The sequence below is a fragment of the Mixophyes fleayi genome, chromosome 2 (assembly GCF_038048845.1).
Source record: "Mixophyes fleayi isolate aMixFle1 chromosome 2, aMixFle1.hap1, whole genome shotgun sequence".
Taxonomy (NCBI): domain Eukaryota; kingdom Metazoa; phylum Chordata; class Amphibia; order Anura; family Limnodynastidae; genus Mixophyes; species Mixophyes fleayi.
In genome coordinates, this window is record NC_134403.1 from 232,377,442 (window position 1) to 232,398,884 (window position 21,443).

The following is a 21,443-nucleotide window of genomic DNA, read 5'->3' on the forward strand; positions in this document are numbered from 1 at the left end:
GCACCCCCTCATAATGTATGTTAATTATAAACCATACTAATTTGAGGTTTATCCTTACCTTGGAGCGGATTGAAATCCTCCCCCCCCCATATTCTACAATCAGCAAGAACATGAGCAGGAAGATCATCCAGGCTGCTAGGTTCTGTTTCAGTCCTGCTACAGCTAGTCCCAAGGGTCCCGAATCGGATCAAGAAATACAGACGACCGTGACACATGTGATACAGATTGTTCCCCATCCGATATGTTAAGAACCTGTCGCACTGCCTGGATAAGGTCCTCAATGCCCTGTCTATTGGACATATCCTCCTCACCTGTGGGCAAGTCCTCATAGTCAGAATCCTCTAGAACATCATCATCTCCCAATTTGGATGGATCCGTGTCAGCATCTACAAACTCCTGGGCAATAGGCAGACCCAAGCGTTTACGCCATCCACCTGCCATGCTAGAATGGAACAATTTTTCAAGGGAATTAGACACTCTGGTCAACCCCTGCACAGACCCTTCCAAACTATTCATCCAAACAGGCTCCTGGGAGACCCCTGGACCACCATGCAGCAACTGAGGCCTGTCCCAAAGGAATGGCATCTGAGGACTGCATACCCGGAGAAGAGGGAATGGAATTAGCACCTACCATCCCCAGGCTTAATTTGACAATATACTTTGCCTTCTCCTTGGCCCAGGCTGGTTCCACGTTGTTCGCTGCACCCGTTAGACGGGTGCCCGCCCAGGTCCTTGGCCTCGCATACTGTGTACAGGCCTTGCTGGTCTGACCGTCCACCAGGCAATTTGGACTCACACCTAGTACAGGTGTAGTACATTACAGAGACAGCCTTGGATTTGGCCCTGATCTCTCTTTCTGACATATTGAAAAACAGAAAGGTAAATGAGAGAGACACTGTAGAACTATCTTATAACAATGAAGAAATGTACAGTATATGGCAAACTGTAACACTATAGAAATACACCAATAATACAGTGCTTCAGCTAAGACCAGAACCAGAAGTGTTCTGTAATGTACCCTCACAGTATGTACAGCAGATAGAAATCACACAAACACTGAAAAATATACAAGAAACAGCAAAGCCACTCTATATCTACTGGCTCTCAATCCACAGGGATGTGTCTGCGTAAGTGTGTCCTGAAGGCAGGGTGGGAAATGGCTGATAAGCTTGCCAGAACCATGGAAAAAAACAGGTGAGTAAATTACCATTTAACAACACCCACTTAACTCTTTGCTGGCCTGCACAAAATTAGCAAAAAACATACATTTGTAAATGCAGAAAAAAAACCATACATCAGACCCTGATGAGGACTGTCCTCCAGCGACAGCTCCCCATCAGCACAGTGGCCTAGTGGTTAGCACTGCTGCCTCACAGCGCTGGGGTCATGAGTTCAATTCCCGACCATGGCCTTATCTGTGTGGAGTTTGTATGTTCTCCCTGTGTTTGCGTGGGTTTCCTCCGGGTGCTCCGGTTTCCTCCCACACTCCAAAAACATACTGGTAGGTTAATTGGCTGCTAACAAATTGACCCTAGTCTGTCTGTCTGGGTGTGTTAGGGAATTTAGACTGTAAGCTCCAATGGGTCAGGGACTGATGTGAATGGGTTCTCTGTACAGCGCTGCGGAATTAGTGGCGCTATATAAATAAATGATGATGATGATGATAATGATATGCCACACTACATGTTTGCACCGCAACTTCTCGTCCAAATGCCGGCTGACAGGCTGGGCAACTCTGCCTCCACAGCAGTCACGGGCGACCGGAGCATGCTGCCGCGGCTCTCAGGGTGGTTCACATCGCCTCCTTGGAAGCGGCTGGGTCCTGGACACTACCGCAGTGCAAGGTGACCCTTTTCCAGAGAGCCCTTCATAAATCAGGGGGGGGCGGCACTAAAGCGTCTCGGACGCTCTCCCTGAAGTAGGCGCAGCAGTCACCCGGAGATCGCCATGGAGAAATCCTAGCTATCTGTAAAAAACACAAAAAAACTCTAAGACTAGACTAAAAGTGCCCTACTCCGTAGGCACTAAGAAAAAAACTGAGCTCTTCCTGTGGAGGGGAGGGGAGCAGGCTAGACAAGTTTTTTACTCCCACAGCACCCTCTATACCCCAAGGTGAGCAGTGTCCCCCAACTAATGTAAAAGAGAAAACTGCCTGTAGCTCGAGAACATTGATGGGCAGCCTTGCCTCCTCCCGTGATCAAGGCCCTGACGATGGAGTTTCAGAATCACTGCACCCCAGCTGTGTGGTTACTATGGTCCAGTCCCACACCGAGAAGGGAGGTCCATGAGATTCCTCCTTGTCAGCTACCACAAGAGAGACTGGCGGGTCAGTGGCGACAGATGGAACAACTGTGTCACCAATTGAGGATTGGACCACGACCACCTTGCTAGAATCTCCTACTGGAAGAACAATGAATGGAAGGGAGCAAACTGTACCTCTTCGAAACAAGACACCATCCGCCCCATAAGTTTCATGCACTGTAAAAATTAAAACATGCTTGAGGGATTAACAAGGTTTTCACCTGATTTTGAACCGCCAGAATTTTGTCCTGGGGCAAAAACACCCTATGACACCTGGGGCTAGATTTACTAAACTACAAGTTTGAAAAAGTGGAGATGTTGCCTATAGCAACCAATCAGATTCTAGCTGTCATTTATGTAGTGCATTCTACAAAATGACAGCTGGAATCTGATTGGTTGCCATAGGCAACATCTCCACTTTTTCAAACCCGCAGCTTAGTAAATATACCCCCTGGTGTTGAACAGGAGACCAGGCTGTACTTTTTGAACTTTGTGACCCAACCATGCAATTGCGGCTTTTCTGCTGTCAAGCGCAAGTGTGACAGAAGAAGAGGAGCACAAATAGCTTTGATCAGGAGATCTTCAAGGTACGGCAGAACAGTCACCCCTTTCTGATGTAGGGGCGCTGCCATGACTGCCATAACCTTTGTAAATACTCTCTGTGCTGTTGCAAGACCAAAGGGTAGAGAAGGTTGTGGTAGCCTTCCCATATTGGGATGGTAAGGTATGCATCCTTGATATCCAAGGATGTAAGAAACTCATTCCACTCCATTGAGTTGATCGCGAAGTGAACAGATTTCATCCTGGAGCTGGCTACCCTTAAGCATAAGTTGATGGACTTCAGGTTCATGATGGGTTGGAACGACAAACCTGGCTTTTGTACAATAATAAGATTTGAGTAAAAACCCAAACCTCCACTCTCGGGACTGGAACATTCACTCCTGTTGACAACAGGGATTGAATGGCTCCCCTGAAGGGCCCTTTTTCTAGTGGCGTCTCGTGGAAGGGGAGCGAAAAGGAAATACTGCGGAGGTGTCCCCATGAGATCAAGAACATATCCTCTGGCCACGATGCCCATTACCCAGGCGTCAGCATAAAAACAAATACACCAGTCCCTGATAGAGCAGGAGACGAGCCCCCACCACCAACTTTCCGGGCAGGGGAAGAGGAAAGTCATGCAGGCTGTTTGTCTGCTGGCCTCGGTCTAGGATATCTTCCTACTCAAGCCTGCCTACCCCACTGAGGCACCCCCTGTGGGACAAAGGACTGGCTTCTCGCAACAGCTCCCCTGGATCTACAGATCAGAATTCCCAGCCCTAGTCCTAGGGGCATTAACGGGAAGGAGAGAATGCTTCCCTCCAGTGGCCTGAGCAATAATCTTGTCCAATTCGGGACCAAAGAGTAACCTTCCAATATATTGCAACGCCTCTAAGGCTTTTTTGGATTCTGCACCTGACTCCCAAAATCTGAGCCAGAGAGAACATCTGGCCGCCATTGACAAGGAAGAGGTCCTACATAGAGGCAGACCTGCATCCAGGACAGCGTCGCCCAAATACTCTGATGCTTCTTTAATGTGCTCGGCTAAAGTTGTTAATTCAGATTGAGGCATCCCAGACAGTATGACGTCACTGAGTGTGCTTGCCCACTTTTCTACCGCTTTCATCACCCAGTCTGCCACAATGGGTCGAAGCAGAGAACCTGAGGCTAAGTAAATGTATTTCAAAACCCCTTTACACTCTATGTGCTTTCTTTTCAGGCAGCAGAACTAGGGATAGGAATAGGAGTGGACCTCGCATGGTGTGCAATGGGTGCATCCACACTCGGCTGCGCCTCCCATGATGCAATGTCTATGTCCGAAAAGGGGTGTGAGAAGCGGAGCAGTCTCAAAACCTGAAATCTGATATCAGGTTGAAGCCTCGCCTCCACCCACATTTCGGATAACTGTGGGGCAGAAGGAAAAGAAACGGGCAGTTTTTTTTTTTGCCTAAACAGGGAAACCTCTGGAACCATCGGTTCCCCCAGAAATATTCAGGGTTTATCGGACTGTTATAATAAGGTCTTCCACCTACTGTCGACTGGAAGAATAGTCCTCCCAGGTTGTCAGGTCCTCATAGTCAGAGTCTTCAGGAATTTCCCCTCCTCCTGAAGGGAGTGTTCTGAATAGGACTCTGCTAACCCCTGGTTCCGGGAATTAGCCGGATGCTTGCTTGCATGGTCTGTTAAAAGACAATGTCTCCAACATCTTCTCTAGGGAGGAAGACACAATAACCAGGCCCTGAACCAATCTTTCTAGGCTTTACATCCAGGGAAAATTCTCGTGATACCGGCAAGGTGGCAGGGCCCCACTGAGACACCTCTTATGGAGGAAGGGTATCTATAGACTGAGCCCCTTAGGAAGCAGTAGGAAAAGCATTGTCACCTACCATCCCTAAATGGGCATTTTCCCGTCTGAGCTGCACAATGGATCTAGCCAGTTCCTTAGCCCAGGTCAGCTGCGTCCTCTGCAGACAAATGCAGACATAGATCCTCGGACTCACAAGCCGCATGGCTTGTGAGGATGCCCGATGCTTATCGGGCATCCAGGTCCGACTGTACACTTGGCAACTTCACTTGACACCTAGAACAGGTGAAGTACCCCACCGAGCTAGCCCCGGCAGGCTTGGACCTGGAATGCAACACTTTCTGACATAATGTAAAAACACACAAGTAAAAAAGGTACTCCTACAGTAAAAGAAAAATAGTACAATAGTAATAACAGTGACATATAGGTTAAAACAGTGTATAATACTACACAGCTAGATATAAAATTTCCCTTCCAGGTAAAGAAGTGACCAGGCACCTCAGAGAAAAAGTAACAGGCTAAACTGGCGGGCTTTTACTCACAGAAAATCCGGCATGTGGGGAGGTGCTAACCATAAGTAAGAAGGATCTCCTCCTCTCTGCCTCTCTCAACAATGCGGCTCTGCATATACTTCCACGTACCCTGATGGGAGCTGTACTAGCTCCCTACCAGGCTTCTCTCCCCTGCTACCTTTAAGTTCCCTTGCTGTCTGCCTCCTTAGTAGCCAGGGAGTTGAGACCACAGGCAGCCCTGTCTCAGGGAGGGAGACTGGAGCTCCTGGGTCCTCGTGTACTGTGACCAGGTGACGCTTTGCCCGGAGCCCAGTGGTGGAGAGCGGGGGATGGCAAGGGAGTGCCGAAGGCACTGTCCCCGCTCTCATCGGTGGTGTTCACTTACCGCTGTCAATACTAAAATAAAATAAAAAGAAAAGAAACCAATTTAAAATGTGTCCTACTCTGTAAGCACTTGCTAAAAACGGATTGTCCTCCATCCAGGGGGCATAGAGTGGGGAAAGCAAGTCAGTCAAATTGTTACAATTTAGTGCCTTACTCCCAAGCACAGCACCCTCTATATCCCATGGTCAGCAGTGCCCCCCCCAAATGGCTGTGCAAGAGATATGTTATTGTACTATGCTAAATACAGGACACAGCCCTGAGATATTGCATTTACTAATACTTGCCTTAAATAATGGTATGTGCTTATGGGCATTAAAGATATGCCTTTCTTATTGAAAGAGGAGGGATAGAAGGACAAAAACTGCAGCACGCAACATGACAGTGTAAAAAAAGAGCAAACATCGTAAAATTACAGCAAAACATGCATAGGTATTTTGGTGATGTGCACATTTCATTGGGAATAAGCTTATTATTTTTTAGTATACACAAGTAGAATTTCCTTTTGGATGAAGAGTGGAATAAATCTTTTTTTTTATGCTTTTTACATAGAATAGAATGTGAAAAAATAGGAATAAAAATTGTTTTTCTATAATTCTTTATTTAGCTACTTATACGCAATTAGTGCAACCATAAAATATTTATTCAAAATGTAAGCAATTTTCTAACCTCATACTGTGCTGTACAATTTGTGTTCACAAATCCCTAAAAAGTGCACGTAAGTTGGTGTAGGGCAGTGCCATTAGGGTGCAGCTATCAATTGGGAAATATTAGGGTGAACTTCATTCTATGTGACATTCACACATTTTTGAACAAGTTTATGAAAATTCTCAAAATGCTTGAATGCCACATCATCATCAGCTATTTATATAGTGCCACTAATTCCGCAGAGCTGTACAGAGAACTCAGTCAGTCGAGAGAGAGAGAGACTAGGGTCAATTTTGATAGCAGCCAATTAACCTACTAGTATGCTTTTGGAGTGTGGGAGGAAATTGGAGCACCCAGAGGAAACCCACACAAACACAGGGAGAACATACAAACTCCACACAGATAAGGCCATGGTTGGGAATAAAAATCATGACCCCAGTGCTGTGAAAGTGCTAGCCACTAAGCTACCATGTTGCCCCAACACAGAGTTGCTAAAGTGCTTTTATCAAGCAGGGGAGAGTGCTTGGGAACAAAATATATGTATTTTGCTAAACTTTTTTATTTTAATATTTTTAGCATTGTAATATTTGCACTCTACATTATCAGATGTAGTGAAATCCTGGGAACCAAATAGCTTATATTTTGAACTGGACCTCCACCACTTCACTAGCAAAGAAATTTCTACCTCTAAGTGCCTAGCAACTACCCAGACCTGCATGCGGAAATGCTGAGGCACTTCTGCATTTTAAATAAAACCATCGCATTGAGCAGTGTTCAAGCAAGCATAAGGGCATGAACAAATAAATTGACTGCTGCCTATCAATGGCCAACATTATTGCCTGCCACCTTTTCTGTTATAGCCAACCTATAGTGCTGCTGGGACAATGGAAAAAGGCAGTAGGTTATCAGGAAGCAGTTAACCTTCCCCCCCAAAATAAATAAATAAAAAGAAACAGGAGAAAAACAGCTTCCACAAATACACTTTTATAAAAACTAGGTATTTGACATATGGACATTTGCACTAAGTAAAGAGCTAAAATGTAATGTCTTATATCTGTATCTAACCTTGCAGGTCTGCTGGTGCATGTTGAAGGCAGAAACAATGCCCTCAGTGACCTCTCTTCCCGACCTTTCCACCAAATATTCAGCCAGTCTGTGTGCCAGGAAGCTCTTCCCTGTGCCACTGGGACCAGATAGCAACAGTCGTCGATGCTTTAGCAACAAACTAACATAATGCTGAAGCATAGGTTTGGGGATAAGTGACTCAAAGACTAGAAGATCCACGCACTTTTCTTTTAGACCTAATGGGAAAAAACAACAAACACAGCAGAAGAGGGACATAAAGTTCAAAAACAATTAAATGAGGACAGAGATCAGCATTATAGTCAAAAATGCAAAACTTTCCATCCACTAAATAGTGTTATGGTTCCACCTTTTAGCTGCAAAATAATGTTTGTGTTGCTTCGCAAGTTCCGAGAAGGGGAAGTCTCAGGTGGCTCCATATCTAGATCCCTCTTTATATGCCCTAGGCTGTATCTGCTCACAGACTCCCTTCCTAACCCCAGTGTGGCACCTGGATCAACCTGATTCACATAATCCTAGATTAAAAAAAAAAGATAATTATTTGAGTTTTAAATGTAAGTGAGGAGGAAAGAAAGGAAAAGAAAGGAAATATAGATAGTAGTACTCTGGTAACAAAAATATGATTGTAAGAAGTGTTGATCCAAACAGAAATAGAATGATGTTTTACAGAGAAGAGATTCTGGCATCAGTGAAAACTCTTTTACCTGAAAGGTTTGGCACACAGCATCATCCAGACTTTTCCAGTCAGCCTTGTTACTAATCTTTATATAACCCAAGAGAAACTCCTGCTGTTTCAGATCCTGCAGGTAAATAATAAAAGTGTTAACATAGGAAAAACAATGCACAATGTAAATCAGTAAATATATGGGACAATTAAAAAAATATAAAAATATCAAATTCCTTATCCATATAATTTCTGCGCTAGCTACACTAATTACCTATTTGCTTATGTATCATAATCAATATGTAATTATTTGTTCTTTGAGAAGTATCACTATTTAACATATGGACATTTGCACTTGACAGGGACTCTTGTGGGAGTGCGCCTGGTGCATGAAACAAGCAATTTTCTGCATATAATTCAGATGTATGAGAAATTATGTAACTCTAATGATGATGAAAGACTCACCCCCTTAATAATATGCTGTGGGGGCACTCTTATCACAGTACGGAGTGTCACCTCCCGCTGAAGAGATCCATTTACACCATCCATCGGGGAAATATCTGCAAGAGACTCGAATCAGTTTCTACATCAATATAGAAATCTTTTTTTTTTTTAGAAATAGCTATTGTAATCCTTTACACTAACAAAAAACCTTGCAAAATGCATCCTTCTGTAATATAAGCATATTAGACATCACAGAGGAGCTCTATGACCATACAAATAAAATAAAAAACAAAATAAAAACACCTTTTTTATATGGTCATTTATCTCTAAGTTGACTTCCCATATCCTTATATTTCTAAAAAGGGGCTGCAGGGGCTTCCTTTTAAAACAAACATTAAACACATATGCACTCAAACATGTAACACAAGCACATAACTCAACAGCAATAGTAAGCAAGCAACTGACAACAGTCTCTTTTCAACCATTGGGGGACACTGCGAGACATTGGGGACATACCAAAGCTGCCTCCAAGGGAGGGATTGCTCTGGAACAGCTGCGCGCAACATCCTGCGCCCAAAGCTCACATTAGCGGATGCAACCAAGAAACTCTGCAGCAGATGTGGGCGTTGCCACCCTGCACAACTGCTTTACTGAAGCACCCTGACGTGCCGTCTAAGAAGCACCCACCGCCCTGGATAGTGAGCTATAAAGTCACCAGAACATGATAAGGGTGGCAAACATCCCACCGAATAGTGGAAGGGATGTATCGGACGTGAGACTGTCTGGAAACTAACCAGCTATTGAGTGTCCGAAAGGACGAAGAGAACATTAGTCTCATGGATAGAGACCCTGTGGTCAATCTGGCACCGAAGAGCACAAACCACATCCAGCTGATGAAGTGTGCCACACGAAAAGGAGGAAGAATAACAGAATGTTCCTTAGTTAAGTGTAATGCAGATACTATCCTCTGAACCAATATTGGCCGGAGCGACGTACCTCTCTATCCTTCTGGAAAAGTAAAATGTGAGCGTGCAATTCACACCATCACCACCGAACCCCTACGAACAGGCGTGATATGCAAGGGAACTCCCCTACCCTGGGATTAACATATTTTCCCCAGAGTCAGCAAGTGAAAAGTGGACAAAACAAGCGCTCTGATCACCCGAACTAGATTTCGTGGTTTCAACTGAGCAACCAAAGGGTGGCTGAACCTGAAGGGATCCCTTTGAAGAGGAGACTGAAGATTCCCTGATCCTGTAAACCGGCGCTGAAATTTATGTAGAGTACGGGGAGCTGCACCTTGCAGAAACCTAGGCGTAGTTCCATATCAGAGCCAGCTTCTGAAAGAAAGCGACTTAAGAGAGCCAGCACTGGGATGTGTGAAAACCCTAGGATTCACACCAAATGCTGTACTGCTTCCAGACAAAAAGGAGCAGATGAGGAAAATACCTTACCGGCTCTCTTCCAAGGTACCACGTAGTTCCCTGCGAAGAACCTCTGGCCCTAAGGTTAGGTTCTCCAACGCCATGGCGCCGAGCTAGACGATATAAAGAGTGGCAGAAAGAGGACCCCGACTATATATATTTCGAAAGGGAGGTGTCGCCACCAGTCGCCAATGTCCAAGATCCATGCTCCGCGAAGCAAATGAAGGGCCACCAGGATAGCTGGAAGCCACATTCCTCTAGAAACAACTTTAGCACCCGTGAGAACCTGGGACATGGAAGTGACAGGTACCCCAAACCGAAGCTCCAGGGAACATCCTGGCATAAGAAATTCCACTTAAGGGTCTCTTGATTATGAGCAGTAAAGGGGTAACCTGAGAAATAAGTATGGGCGCCCTGAGGACTAAGTTCAGAATGTCCCCAAGACTCCACCAGGAAGACAAAGGACGTCTCCGTGGAAAGACCATTCCCCCTGGGTAATTGCCTGCCTGCCGAGACTCTCGTCCTCCCACTTATTTATGTCGGGATAATGGTCAAAAGTATAGGAACATCACACGCTGCTCAGACCATAGCCTGCTCGTCTCTCACACTGCCCTTGGGCCGGATGTTCCCCCGTGATGCTACAGAAATGAAAAAGCTGTGCCATTATCTGATTGCCTAGAGGTATCCTGATCAGGACCTGCTGGGCCTGACGCCACATTCGGTGCACCAGATTTGAAAGAACATTCTTCTTGGGAGGACCCAAAAGACCCTGGAACCCTAAGGAACCTATTAATCCGCCTCCATCTAACAGACTAGAGCCTGTCAGGACCGGGGTCCAGGACCTGGTGAACTACTGACCTCACTCCTGACAGTCTGGCTAACCACTGCGAGAGAGATAAACGTGTGGGTTTGGACAGAGTGAGGATCTGCAGTCCAATAACCCGGGAACCAGACCCTTTCTGGAGAATTTACCTCTGGAGATGTCGAGAGTGAAGCATGTAAACATTACTGCCTCGAACGTTGGTACTCTGTTTTCCAGAAGCCTCATGCAACTGAGAAGAGAAAACTTCTCTCCGCACCAGAAACATCCTTTTCTTCGCTGAAATGACAGGGCCCTGTCCTTCGGTAGGAAGACCCTGTGGGTCACAGTACAGAAGATGAGATCTAGGAAACGTATCTGCTGTGGCAGATTGTGTGGAGACCTATGTAGTTTCCGTACCCAGACGTGTACTTCCAGGAACTGGATGGAGATCTGTCTGTGAGAGAGAGATGACAGAGCTCTCGGAAAGTGGTCGTCCAGACAGGGTACTATCATGACTCGCCGGGTGCGCCGTAGCCCTGCCATGACCGCCAAAACCTTGGAAACCCACGAGGCGCAATGTCCAGAATGAGAAGGCAGGACCCTGAGCAGGAACTGAAATTTCTGTACCGCCAAAACGAAAAAGACACCGGTGCCCCCTTCCCGACTGGTACATGTAAGAAATCCTACATGATGTATATTGAGGCCAGGAACTCTCTCTGTACACTGCCTGCAATAACTGTGCATAGTGACTACATCCGAAACAAGAAAATGCAGGCCTGCCTATTGAGGGACTGCAAGTTTAAATGGGACAAAAGGATCCGTCTGTGGGCCAGGAAGAGGTTGGATTAAAATACCCCATAAGATAATTTAAAATTATATTTGGCACAGATATAATGCAGCTCAGACATACGAATGAGTCCGTATGTTGTGGTATCTGGAACCTAGACGTTAGCAGTAGATCCTTTAAGTCTTGTCAGTTGTGAGCTGGTGGCTACATGGCTTTGACTTGTTATTCCAGCATATCCCACAGATGCTTGATCAGGTTGAGATCTGGGGAATTTGGAGTCCAAGTCAACACCTTGAACGCTTTGTCATGTTTCTCAAAACATTCCTGAACAATTTTTGCAGTATGGCAGAGTGCATTATCTTGCTTGGTCTGCAACAATGTTTTGGTAGGTGGGACGTGTCAAAATAACATCCACATGAATGCCAGGACCCAAGGTTTCCCAGCAGAATATTACCCAGAGCATCACACTGCCTCCAACAGCTTGCGTTCTTCTCATAGTCCTTCCCAATGTAAATGATGCACACACACACTGGCCGTCCACATAATGTAACATATTGTAACAAGATAATTAATGTTATTCACTTCACTTGTCAATGACTTTAATGTTGTTGATCGGTGTGTGTATGTACATTACATATATTATATCTAAATATAATATATATTATACATACACACACACACACACGAATACACACTCACCAATATACACAGCCATGTTCATATTATTACATGGTCTAGAAGTTTAAAATTAAACCTATTGGACGAAAAAAGTTAAACCGTTCATGACTATACTTCCATAAAAATAGGCCTGTGATTTCATTACAAAATCACTCATGTTAACATAGTTGCAATATGATTGATTATCTGTGCAAAATGTAGTTAATACCTGTCAACAAAAGATCTTTCTTCTTTGACTAATTATTTTACTTTGGCGGAAGTACTAGGCACTGACCAACCATTTTTACAGCATAAACCAGTACAAAATGCTGGGCAGCACGGTGGTTCAGTGGTTAGCACTTCTGCCTCACAGCACTGAGGTCATGACTTCCAATTGCCATGGCCTTATCTGTGTAGAGTCTGTATGTTCTAGCCGTGTTTGCGTGGGTTTCCTCACATAAACATACTGGTAGGTTAATTGGTTGCTATCAAATTGACCCTAGTCATCATCATCACCATTTATTTATATAGCACCACTAATTCCGCAGCGCTGTACCAAGAACACACACAGACACACAATAGGGTCAATTTTTTAGCAGTCAATTAACCTACCAGTATGTTTTTGGAGTGTGGGAGGAAACCGGAGCACCCAGAGGAAACCCACGCAAACACGAGAACATACAAACTCCTCACAGATAAGGCCTTGGTCGGGAATTGAACTCATGACCCCAGTGCTATAAGGCAGAAGTGCTAACCACTACGGCACCGTGCTGCCCAGTGTGTGTATGCGTTAGGGAATTTAGACTGTAAGCTCCAATGGGGCAGGGACTGATGTGAGTTGTCCGTACAGCACTGCGGAATTAGTGGCGCTATATAAATAACTGATGATGATGCTGTTGGAAGAGCTCTACTTTTCTTTATTAAGGTAATTTGTCATAAAATGTACTTACAATTGATTATGGTAATAATACAGCAATGCAGATTCCACACTATCTCTCATTACCTATGTCTGATGATGCAGGAATTCTAAGGGATTGTGTTAGAGTCAATGCCAAGGAACGTCGTGGTGAGGGGCAGGAAGGAGGATTGCTTGTAGGTAATGAGGAGGGTGGTACCACCTTTAGACGGTCATTTTCTGCCTTCAAAAGGTCAACTTCCAGCTGACGAGAAAGAGGGCAGAGAAAAAAATAAGGTTCAAAATTGAAACCCTAAAAAGGGAGTTAAAAAAAATGAAAGAAAAAAAAGGATAAATAAAAAATGGTAATGGAGTCAGATACGAAAAAAAACAGTCCTTTATGGAATTCTCCTTCTATAAATGGAATACGACATGTATTTTAGTGTTTTATGGTACTAATTTACATAGAGAGACTAAGGGGTTTACTGGCAATAGTACAATACCAATAAATAAGAATATTCTACATACAATGCATGGCAGAACCTGGTGATCTCTAACTATTAAACTAGCAGGCTACTAGCACATATTTATTTGTACTGCTAAAATATAGCATAACTGAAGAAACAAAACAAAACAAAAACAAAAAAACACATTTGGGAGGAACATTAACGCTAATTGTGACTACAAAAAAATTGCATCTAATTTAATTATTTTTTTAACTTCACTATTACCTGCATATTGTGCATGGTCTCCCGTAGCTGCTCCAGTTGGTGGGCAGAATTTAGTGCTTCCAAACGAATATCAGTTAACTTCATCTCTTTCTCCCACAATTCTGAGCGTAACTCAGACACTTCTCTTTTTTCTGGCTCATCCCCTTCTTGAGCCTCAAATATACTAAATAAGTATGGAAACATTCAATTTCCCTATATAGTGTGCATTCAAAATTCTATTTTAATGGAGATACTTGTAAAATGGCAGAACATGTTTATTACTGAAGTTTAAAACAGATTGTTCAGTGCTATCTCAATGTTCAGTTACTTGTTCACTTGGCAACAGTATTATCAAACAAAAGGGTACAAAAGTATATGTGAGATACATACACAGAAGAGGAAGGCGAGGAATGCAAGGAAGGTGATGTTGGCCCTGGAGGTCCATGCTGCTGTTTTGGCGAGGTTGGTGCTGAGGAATCGGGAGTTGCCATCTCCTCAATATCAGAATAGGAGGAGGCTGACTTGGGACCTTTCTTCATGTTGAATGCCTTATTAAAGGAGCTGCGCAACTATTAAAATAAACTGTAGTTATACTCATAGCACAAAATAAATGAATAACAATGCTATGTGATAAAAATCATATTCCACACTAAAAGCCAAAATATGAAAACTCAACCTGATTGTGGATCTATATTTATGACTGGAGTAAAAACACATCAAAAAAGGGAGTTTTCTTTCTTTCTTTTTTTTGGCAACACATTCTCAGACATAATTTAGTATTTAAAACAAAAACAAAAAACCCCAAACAAAAAAACCTAAACAACCCAACAGATTGAAAGAAATAGACATATTGGGCCCGATTCATTAAGGAGAGTAAGGCAAAAAAATGAGTAGGTTTTCTCCTGGACAAAACCATGTTACAATTCAAGGAGTGCAAAATAGCTTACTATTTTGCACATAATATAAAAATACTGGCTGTTTTTTGTAGCACAAAAATACTTGAAAGCTTTATTTGTACACTGAAATTTAAAGTTGATCTAGGACATGCCCTAACCCAACTATAAATCTGCTCCCATATTTTAAATTTAGCTCCTCCTCCAATACAACATGGTTTTGCCAAGGTCCAAAGTAACTATTTTTTTGCTTTACTTTCCTTAATGAATCAGGACCATTATATTTACAATTATTATTACTGGCATCCCTACCATTTATGGCTTATTACTGGGCGTTATGGTTATTGCAGGCGACTAGAATTACATCTGACATAATACTAGGCACTACTAATATTGCCATACATTATTGCACATTACTACAAAATGGTGTTATATTAATGGGAACTAGTGTTGCCAATCGCATGTTACCATTTGCTACTGGTACTGATATTACTATTACTGGGCATTATTGTTACTAGTGGCTTAATACTGGATATTATTGCTATTACTGGCACACTACTGCTACTGTGGGCATATGACTGGATATTATTACTACTGTATTATTACTACTGATAGCTTACTAATGGGCATATTATTAGTTTACATATTTATGGGCATTACTTGGTGCAGCTGAGGCTGTATGGTGGTTCACAAGTGCTCTACTAAAGATTTTCAGTACTGGAGACTCATTTTGCTCAATTAACATTAATAAAATATATTATTGTATCAATTGTTTATTTGTTTTTTTAAAAGCATTCTCTTGCCATTTGGAGCTGTTGGTAGATGCTTATAAAGCCTCCAAATGAATCAAGTTGCTCACCATTGGGTTAAACAGCATCTTCAAAATAGTTCACTTTTAAAAATAGGTACCTTAGATATGACCTAATTAATATCTACAATATATTTAAGGTCACTCCAAAAGTCTAAGAAACTTTCCAAAACTGAGCAGGTGACAAGGGAACACCCACTGCTATTACAGAAACTATCTTTAGTCAGAAAAGTTTTGTATATGAATGCTGAAATTCTAGCAATTACAAAACACTTTGTATCCATAATAATAATTAGTAAGTCTCCACTTTTTATTGGTGTCTGTTTAAAAGCACTCTAATCCCATTCGTGTTTAACTTGCTAAAAGTACCTATTGCGGAATAAAGACATTTGAAAGGTTATCAGTAATCCATGTGATAAACTGAAACTGTGGTGGGTAATAGAGTGGCACTGCAGATTAATGTAAGTAAAAATGCAACAATTTCTCTTTCTCCAGTGAAAGGATTAGTACTTAACACTGTATTAGAAGGATACACTTTTATGGAGAAGCAAAGCTTTTAAGATATTTACTTTGTATTTTGTTTTGTTTTTATCTTAAGTTAAAACAACACACAAATTACTCTGTGTTATACAAAATAATACCTTCTGAAAACCTCTGGGTGATTCGTTAGCACTGAACATGACATTATCAATCTGCTAGAAGAAAGCACATCTGTTGGATATCTTGTTACAGTAATAACGTAAATGAGGGTTTATATATACATATCTAAACGCATACACTTGTTCTATACATTCACACACCACCCTGAACAAAAATATTCAGCCCCCATAACATCTTTTCACGGATCACAAACAAAGGAAAGGTTATGTTTCAGATGTATTTCTACCACTCGTAACAGCAAGCTCACATTTGTATAGGTGCAACACATTATTTTACAAGTCACACAATTTGACCATTCAGTCCACCTTTGTAAAAAATATAATGAAGTGGACTCAAACCTCTGTAAGAATTTAGTGCTGCACCTGTTGTCATTTATTTTGTCATGGTAAATGAATAAAGACGAAAAAGCCCTCCAAACAAGTTAAGATAAATGACTATAGAAAGGCACAAATCTGGGTAGGGGTACGAGTTGGGTACGGTTTTTCGATGGCAAAAAACCCGACACCCACTTGACCTTCAAATAAAAAATGAAAGTGTTAAAAATCGATGTGCATATTAATAGACTTACGTTTAACCCGACTGTGCAGATCACCGATTTGAGCAATATGCTGACCTCAAGTGATTTTGAATGAAGAGCTGTCCAGCACTACAGTTTACTGTTATCACGATTTGTATTAATCCGATTTTAAAGCGGCAATGTCGGGTTAAGTGTTTAAACACTTAACCTGCGGGGACCCGACATTGTCGCTTTAAATTCAGATTAATAAACGTCGCGATGATCGTAAACTGTAGTGCTGGACAGCTCTTCATTCGAAATCACTTGCGGTCAGCATACTGCTCAATCGGTGATCTGCACAGTCGGTTTAAAAGGTAAGTCTATTAATATTTACATCGATTTTTAACACTTTTGTTTTTTCTTTGTAGGTCAAGTGGGTGTCGTAATTGTGGTAATCGTGTTAACGATTACCACCGATGGGTACAAAGACCATTGCAAGGCATTGAACATCCCTCAGAGTTCAGTGCAGTCCATTGTACATAGATTGCTAGCATGACACTACAGTCTCGCTGTCAAAATCATACTGCGAACGACATAGATTAGAGAAGTTACTGAAAGGACACCTGTGACATTGAACGAGCTACAGAAGTCATTGGCTGCAATGGAAGATAATCTACTTGGGTCAACCACCTCCAAGACATTCTACTAAAAGGACCTTTATGGGAGGGTAGCAAAGAAGAAGCAGTGACCAAAAAAACATATGTGCCCAAAATATCATCTATATATATGTCTGCATATATGTGGGAAAAAATCTTTAATGAGACTAAAGCTGAACTTTTAACCTAAATGCTAAGCGGCAATTAATTAAACACTGTTCAGCAGCCCTGTAACACCATTCCCACAGATGGCACCAGTATAATGTTATAAGGATGCTTTTCAACATCAGGGACTGGTAATCCTGGCATAAACAAAGGGAAGATGGTGCACATTACAGGTAAATCATGGACAAAACTTCAACCCTCTGCCATAAAGCTCAAACTGGGGGAGAAGTTTGTTATCCAATAAGCCAATGATCCAAAGAACACCTGAAGAGCAGCACTGGAGTGATCGAACATGAGGAACATGCTTCAGCAATTTTGCAAGTAGAAATGTGAAATTCAAAGTTAATAGACTTATCATAAAGACAATTGACTACAATTGCTGCCAGAGGTGGTTCAAATAACTTTTGACAAGGGGGATGAATACTTATTAAATGGTGATATGTCAAGCTTTTTAGTACTTTTTTTTTTGCTATTGCCCCGTTTTTGGTTGTGACTCTTATTATTAACGAGTCACACGTTTTATCGTCATTCTCATTCTACAAGAAATAAAACTTCCAGGTTGAGTGTATTATTGACATTTACACATAAGTTACTCAAATGAAATGCAGTGTTGTGCAACTTACCCAACTTTTCTTCTTCTTCTTTTTGCTGTCACAATCCTTGACACTGCCCACACTGCAGTGACTGGAGATGCTATTTAGACTGGAAATGCTGTCCGATGAATTTTGACGCCTAATTCTCAGTTCTAAGAGAACACAAGAAGAAGATGCCAAATGTGGTATTCGAAAACTGCAGTCATAGAAAAGCACATGATTCATTTAGCAAGGAGAGGAAGAGACAACACTTTAGTAATATAATAATATTTTACAAAATCCAGGAGGTTGCTAAAACAGATATCAGAATACAAAAGTAGAAAAGATGCTAATTATTTTAAACTTTCTTGTGTATAACACAAAACACAATAGTACCTCTCGGTGCAGGATCTGGAGGATTAAGTGCTCCGTGGATAACAGCTTGAGCTTCAGAGTTCTTGCATTTTAGTAAATCAATTGTTTCCCTCAGTTCCACAAGTTCAGAGTCCTAGAATTGAGAAATTACAGTTTTAAAAATTCAAACAGGGCATTGCCTTTTCGTGTAGCATGTAGTTGTTTCATTTTCAGAGTAGTCAAAGGAGCTATCATATAAAGTTACATGCTGTAATCGCATAATTTTTAATGGCTATATTGAAACAAAATCAGACCATAATGCAATGGTATGGCTCACTTTGGTAAAACCTACCAATTTGGAATGTGCTTAGTATTTACCTATCACACTTTTAGTTTTACTGAGAATTGTTGTTATTGCGGGTGGAATTGTGAAGCCTATTACTTTTGCAAGGTTGGTATTCCTTACCTTCTCTTGTGCAGTATCAGCTAGATTGCGCAATCTGGATGTCATGTTCACTAAAGACTGTTCAAACGCTGCCACTAAATTTGCCTGCACAAAATAAATCATTATTGAAAAAGCCTATAATAAAAATGAAAAGGACTGTCATTATTGAGTAATACATTTCCATCTGCACTTGGTTGGTTATCTTGGCAATATTCCATTATATCTTACAGTCAAAGCAAAATGCTGGTCCTTTTCTAGTCCCATGTCACGCTAAAAAATGCTTACATTTGGTAGCAGATCAATAATATGTTCTTAGTATGTGCAGAAAGGATGTAAATTCATAGTGAGCAGGTGAAAATTTGGTAGAATGTGTTTCTCCCCTTCTGCACATGCTCTGTGTAATTTTAAGAGCAGCAGTGTTACCTGAAAATAGTTGAAATTTTTGTTAAATTCTAATTCTATGAAAGAAACTTAAAATACCCCATTTTTAACAGTAGTTGCTTCCCGGTTTGTCTAACATGAAAACAGAGGACTATGAGCTAAACAAGTACATTGAAAAAAACTTGCAAATTTCATGCAGCATTGGTAAGGCATAAATTAGTCTGACTAAATCATGATTAAGTTTACTTAAAGTGACCAGTTGTCCCAAGAGTTCCAAGTCCAATGTGTTACTTACATTAGCAGACAGTTGAGATGTCAGTGCTGCTACTTTCTCCTGTGAGGATTCCAGTTCTCTACGCAGTTTACGGATTTGCTGCATTACGCACAAAAAAATAAAATAAAACGATAATTTGTTAGTTATTCACAAAACAATAATATTTGAGGAAAGCAAAAGAGGGCAAAGAGAAACTCGGCAACACAGGAAAGAACTTTGAATATACCTCCGACTGCATCCTTTCCTCAGCCTGATAGATAAGCGTGACATGCCAAAGAAAAAGAGGGAGAGGAGGTTACAGCATGAGCAGATCCAATTCCAGCTTATTATTAATATGCATTACTATGTTCTTATTTGCATTCAAAGCACAAGCAGAGACTCTTTCATGCACTGCAAATGTATATGTGTAATGTATGAAGCATAGGTAGCTTTGGCTGCCACTAAACTTCCATACAGTTGGTTCTTACAGAGGAATATGTTGAAGATGCACTTGATGCCAGAGACAGAACAGAACCGTGAACTGAAAAACAGAGGTGATTATATTAGTATAAGCCAAATCTATTTGTCAAGAACACAAAACATTTTTTTTTTTAAAGGAACTAAATATGAAAATGTAAATTTATTTTACAGTGCTCAAATTGTGGTTAGCATACTACATACAAAAAGGGAAGCACCGCTTTTCATTGGTAGTCCTGTACAGACAATCTGTTTGCAAAATAATACTGCAGACAAAGAAAAAAAGCTGCAAAAGTACACAGCATTTATATGTAATAAAGCTTAAGGAATAATTTCACCCAAAACTTAAAATCTTGCATTAGGTGGAGTTCACTAAGTTAAGAAAAATTCTGGATTCTCTCTTACATGCGATGCCTTAAATGGTCCCACAGTCCTCTGCTGTATGCTAGCCAGCTTGAAACCTGCACAGTTGTTATCGATGCCCCTCCATTAATGTATGTGCCCCTCACAAATACGGGGCAGTACACAGGGGTGGAGCACCGACTAACAGAGCTGCCTGTTTGAATTAGGCGACCAGAATTAATCACATGTAATCACAAGCAATAATGAAACCAGATTTAATATTAACATAACATGGTGAACTCCACTTAATACTGGCTTTTACCTTATTTTCATGTTATTCCCTTCAAGTTAATTTTACCAGTTTAGTTGCTCTCACCATCATCAGGGGGGTCCCTAAACGAGCCAGATCTAGTCATTGCTCCTTTGGGACGATCGGCCAAAGACAGTGAACTACCCAAATTTGAAGAGCCGAAAAGTTCAAAAGAAGAGTCTTGAGCCGGGATACTACTAGAACGAGCAATACGAGGAGCAGAAGATGGACTCACTGTGACAGAGAAAAGAACAAAAACTTTACCACTACTAATAGACTACATGGATTTAACAGGGGAATCTTTAAAAGCAACTAAAAACTTAAAATAAAGTTAACCTGCATGTAGGCAGCGCACAAAGCAACTGGAGGCTCTGGACAAAAACCATGTATTAAGTTCACTGAAGAAGCAGCTGGGTTATATGCTGAGGAACTGAAAGGGGTAATTCTGTCAATGAGTGTTTTTAATTTTCCCTGTGTAACATGACAGTGTAGCCAAGGCGGATTTAAATCAGAATGAAAAACAAAAGCTGAAGCAGCTAGTTTACGCTCCGTGGTCCGTAACATAACCTGTGCTTACGGATCAGTGTGCAACATCTAGGGATACTCTATTTCTAGCAACCAGGGGTTGAAAGCAGGGACCTCCCACCTGTATGTAGAAAACTTGGCAAAGCCAGCATAATGGCTTAAATGAAAGCCCTTTATTAAGCTTGATGACAATTAAAAAATAAAGACACCGTAACAGTGGATTAGGCACCTACATATAAAGAGTGTCATATACCCAAACTGTTGACCTGTTTCCAACAGTACACCCCATTATCATAGCATGGAGTATAAATAGTGTGTTTAGTAAAACATAAAAAAACAACTAAGCATAACCCAGATAGCATATATCAATTATAACAGATACAAAATGCAGAAAATAAATTTTGAACAGCACTAAAGAAAAGCAAAAACACAATGCTAAGAACTACAAGTTAAATCT

The 21,443-nt window shown here is 41.5% G+C and overlaps 1 protein-coding gene across 8 annotated transcripts in view; it reads right to left on the bottom strand.

Annotated features, from left to right (window-relative positions):
* Window positions 1-21,443, bottom strand: part of NAV1 (neuron navigator 1) — a 199,889-nt gene that overhangs the window by 47,262 nt on the left and 131,184 nt on the right. For 4 of the 8 annotated variants that reach the window (XM_075195613.1, XM_075195614.1, XM_075195621.1 and 1 more), the window contains 15 exons: window positions 20,528-20,695; window positions 19,821-19,873; window positions 19,580-19,603; window positions 19,375-19,452; window positions 18,720-18,803; window positions 18,296-18,407; window positions 17,951-18,072; window positions 15,992-16,045; window positions 14,040-14,218; window positions 13,671-13,833; window positions 13,048-13,204; window positions 8,396-8,490; window positions 7,971-8,066; window positions 7,616-7,781; window positions 7,249-7,484 (listed from right to left, as the gene is read on the bottom strand). In XM_075195613.1, coding sequence (XP_075051714.1) covers window positions 7,249-7,484; window positions 7,616-7,781; window positions 7,971-8,066; window positions 8,396-8,490; window positions 13,048-13,204; window positions 13,671-13,833; window positions 14,040-14,218; window positions 15,992-16,045; window positions 17,951-18,072; window positions 18,296-18,407; window positions 18,720-18,803; window positions 19,375-19,452; window positions 19,580-19,603; window positions 19,821-19,873; window positions 20,528-20,695 — 1,787 coding nt within the window. The remainder of the gene's footprint in view (window positions 1-7,248; window positions 7,485-7,615; window positions 7,782-7,970; window positions 8,067-8,395; window positions 8,491-13,047; window positions 13,205-13,670; window positions 13,834-14,039; window positions 14,219-15,991; window positions 16,046-17,950; window positions 18,073-18,295; window positions 18,408-18,719; window positions 18,804-19,374; window positions 19,453-19,579; window positions 19,604-19,820; window positions 19,874-20,527; window positions 20,696-21,443) is intronic. The other 4 variants (XM_075195615.1, XM_075195617.1, XM_075195618.1 and 1 more) reach the window with 4 other exon arrangements.